The sequence below is a fragment of the Nematolebias whitei genome, chromosome 9, assembly GCF_014905685.2.
Source record: "Nematolebias whitei isolate Nwh7 chromosome 9, NemWhi1, whole genome shotgun sequence".
Lineage (NCBI taxonomy): Eukaryota > Metazoa > Chordata > Actinopteri > Cyprinodontiformes > Rivulidae > Nematolebias > Nematolebias whitei.
In genome coordinates, this window is record NC_056506.1 from 12198329 (window position 1) to 12202501 (window position 4173).

Below are 4173 nucleotides of genomic sequence, written 5' to 3' on the forward strand. Positions count from 1 at the left end.
ATTCAACCTTTATTGATACAGGTTAGTCCCACTGAGCCAATAGGACTCATTTACAAAAGAGACCTGGATTTTAACAAAGAGTGATGACAACAGTGGATACCAAACTGTTTTTCAATTGTAACACAAACAAACAATTAAAAAAACTTAAATTTGTATGAATCATTTATGAATGTGTATTGTTGTCATTGTTGTCAGTGTCTTATTATCTTGTGCTCTGTTCCAGTGTCTTCATGGACGATGTGTGTGAGGGTGGACATGTTTGGAGGTTGCTGTGTTGAAGCTCCATGAATCAGCCTCTCTGCAGCTCTCAGCTCCTTCACTGAGCCTTGAGGAAGTCACTGAGCTGCTCTTGTTCTTCACAGTTAGAAGGTGGGAGCTCTCGTCAAATGATGATCTCCAGCATCATCTTGTTCATGCCAGGCTTTTCATCCACTGACCACAGACACCTGGCAACATCAGGGGGACCAGTAGCTGTTTAACACATCTGGAAGGAAACCAGTGAGATTTTAATATGACCATTATGATTTTTATCAGTTCTCTCTTGTAAATGAGTCCTCGAGGCTCAATGGGATTTACCTGTATAAATAAAGGTTGATTGATGATATGATGTTATGTGGGGGAGTGGTGGAGCAGAGGTTAGAAGATGGGCCTGTGATCGGAAAGTCACAGGTTCAACTCCCGGTACCGTCAACATCAAAATGAGGTGGAAAAGGTGAAACACCCACACCTGCCTCCACCCTCATTGGCCCCACTCTGGGCCCCTGAGCAAGGCCCTTAACCCCCACCATCTGCTCCTAAACAGGTCTCTCTTTAAAATGAGTCACGTGCACGTTCCTGAGAGGCCACAGACAGAGCAGCTCCAGCTTTTGTTGACTTCCTTTAGTCCTGCAGTTTTCAAGCTGAAATGAAAAAGCATCATGAATATGAACTTTACAGTCTATAGTTACCTGTTCATATAAACACATGGAGGTGTCTCACCTTGTGACTGACAATAAAATATGTAAATTTATGAACTCTAATGAACTTATAATGATGCACCTACTCTCTGAAGGTGAACCGATGGTACCACACCATCTCTCAGTCGGACAGTCTGATCAGTTTGATCAAAATCCTCCAGTCTAAAATCCTCACTGCTCAGATGAATCCTCCTCAAAGATACTTCCTCCTCTTCCTCACATCTTGTTCTTTGGGAAACCTTCACAATGAAAACAGGACATTTGTGTCTACACAAAAACATTGTACAAAGGAGGTCAAGCTTATTTTCTATTTCCTATATTCTCCCTAGTTTTATTTTTTTATATTCTAGAACTTAAACAAAACTCCAGTTTTGATGCATATCTGTTGATAATGAACCAAAGCTACTGAAATAGTGAGTATGATTGTTAGCAAAATATTCCTGTCTTCAGATCTCAGTCAGCTTCATTGCAGCTGAACACCGTGTTACACTGAACATCACATCAGCTGGTGGACATAAATACAGTACAGTATTATTCTATTCACAAAATACTAACAATAATATGTTCATCTTACTTGTGAAAAGTTATCCCCCGAGACCTGACGTAAACAGTCCGTCGATTAGAACAGAAATAAGCTGCGAAGTGCTGAGACATCTTCTGCTTTAACTTCTGCTTTTTTCCAAAAAAGTTCAATCTGGTCCTCTGGACATTCAAAAAACCCAAAAAACAAAATGAAGCAAAAAAATCTAGAAACGTTTCGTCTCTCATCCAAGAGACTTCCTCAGTCTGAGGTGCTGTTTTCAGCTCAGTCTCTTAAATAGCACCTTCTCAGGGTGGATCAACCAGTTTTGCTGCTGACAACCAAAACCAGTTGATCACATGATCAAGAAGGACCATCAGCCTAACAATGGATCATTAGCACACTGATGGCTGTTTACTATTCACAGAGGGCTGAGTGATACTAGCAATCACAGCATTGTAAGAGGGGGACAGTTGAACCCGGAGGCCTCCACCCCTGTTTTCATTAAACCCCTGTTTAATGAAATATTTAAGAGACTGAGCTGAAAACAGCACCTCAGACTGAGGAAGTCTCTTGGATGAGAGACGAAACGTTTCTAGATTTTTTTTGCTTCGTTTTGTTTTTTGTTTTTTTTGAATGTCCAGAGGACCAGATTGAACTTTTTTGGATTTTTCTACCTGGATTATTCAGCATGCATCAGGATATTCTGCTTTTTTCATTAACTTCACGCAGACTCTCTCACTGGTATATTTTCATCTTTAAATCACTTCTTGGTCTGTTGCCTTCATACATCTCCTCCTACATGTCTCTGCGTGAGTGCAGCTACGGAGTGCGCTCTCAGGACATTATTACCTGCAGTGTTCCCTCAATGAGGACTGAACTAGGCAAAAGGGCCTTCTCCTACTCCGCTCCTGTTTCCTGGAACATCTTACAAAAAGATTTGAAGCTCTCGACCTTGACCTCTCTAAGTGTCTTTAAGAATCTGTTGGACACTTGGCTGGGTCCAATGCTGACATGTTCCTGTTTTTAGTTTTCTACATTTGTCTTGGAATCTAGCTGTTTTTTGTTTTGTTACCTTTTCCTTTTAGCCATCCTATTTGTTAAAAAAAACAAACAAAAAAACTGTAGTATGCTTTTTTATAACTGTTTATTGTTGTTGCTGTTGTCCATTGTTGTCATCTTTCTTTGTTGAAATCAGGTCTCTCTTGTAAATGAGTCCTCGAGGCTCAATGGGATTTACCTGTATAAATAAAGGTTCATTGATTAACCAAATAAGGACGACTGCTCCAAGATGGCGGCCGAAAATCCTGCGCCGCAGCAGTCAATGAGGGATCTAGTGTTTATATCTATGGCAGAGATGCCTACTTGAATTGAGGTTGTCGATTGGTCACGCCTTCTGAGTTGATTGACAGGTCGCGCAGTCGAGGATCCGATTGGAAAAAAAACAAAAAACGAGAGCTGCAGCTATCTATGATGATATCTATGATTTATATAATATATACATATGCTGTACTGCGCATGCCTGTTTGCTATTGTAATGCTCGTGTTGGCCACTAGATGGCGGGTCATTGTTTATGTGTGGCTGTGCGCATGTCTGTTATTCAGCAAACATGGCGGCCTCCTGTTTGGTAGCAGTCCGAACAGCTTTGACGGGTAAAATACAGACTAATATGGTCATTATTACTGACTTTACCAGATTAACACATTTACCATATGACACATAACAATTTTGTAATTTTACAAATGAAGTCACCTTTGTAATAGTTTTACAACTACAACTGGTTATGTTTTGTTTTTAGATCATTTCTTCTGCTTACTCTCATACTCCGGTCCGATAAGAACACTGTCATCAAAGTTGTGTAAATGTGTAAACGCTTAAATTTGTCCCCCTGGTCTGCGTCTTGTTTGCTGTCGCATTCAAGCCCCGACAGTGTGTCACCTTCTGAGGCGACATGTTTCCTCCTCTGCCGGGCTGTGGAGCTCCGAGCAGACACGGAGAGCCGCGGGGGGGCCAGAATACATCCCCAGGGGGAAGGGGAAGAGCCCCATGATGAAGATAGGCTATGCCTGGTGAGTCAAGTCAGATTTATTTATAGAGCACATTTAAAACAAACTGTTACCAAAGTGCTGTGGTGTTCCCAGCCTGGGTAAAAACACCAGAGGTTTTATTTTGATGCCAAAGTGACGTATAGATATTCATTCAACCTTTATTTATACAGGTTTAGTCTCGGGGACTCATTTGCAAGAGAGACCTGAAAATATAAATATATTTATATATAATAAATATAAATAAAATGGCTTGATATACTTGCTTGTATTATTAGCACAAGAGACGAACATGAATAATAGTCGTGTGATAGTGTGTCGTCCACAAATGATTCGTTCAATGAACAAATCTTTTGAGTGAACGATCTGAATCACTTTATTAACTGATTTGTTCCTTTCTCAGTACAGTTGAGCTGAATGCAAGCGTGCTGGTCATGAGTGGAACGTCCACGTTCTCACATGTGGCGTGAATCTGAACGACACAGCGGCGTGTGCCGTGCCTGTGGGGAGGGACTGTTGTTGATGCCTGAGTGAATAAATTACATGTATCACTCTGAACAAACTACATGCATCACTCAGTGAACAAACTACATGCATCATTCAGTGAACAAACTACATGCATCACTCAGTGAACAAACTACATGTATCACT

General features: G+C 40.9%; 1 protein-coding gene across 1 annotated transcript in view; it reads left to right on the forward strand.

The window, feature by feature from the left end:
- The first annotated feature begins 3066 nt into the window (after positions 1-3066).
- The window catches only part of si:ch73-71c20.5 (DUF4748 domain-containing protein), a 12014-nt gene continuing 10907 nt past the window's right edge, over positions 3067-4173 (forward strand). The window contains exons 1-2 of the mRNA XM_037681464.1: positions 3067-3129; positions 3399-3546. Of these exons, the coding sequence (XP_037537392.1) occupies positions 3087-3129; positions 3399-3546 (191 nt within the window). The 5' untranslated portion in view covers positions 3067-3086. The remainder of the gene's footprint in view (positions 3130-3398; positions 3547-4173) is intronic.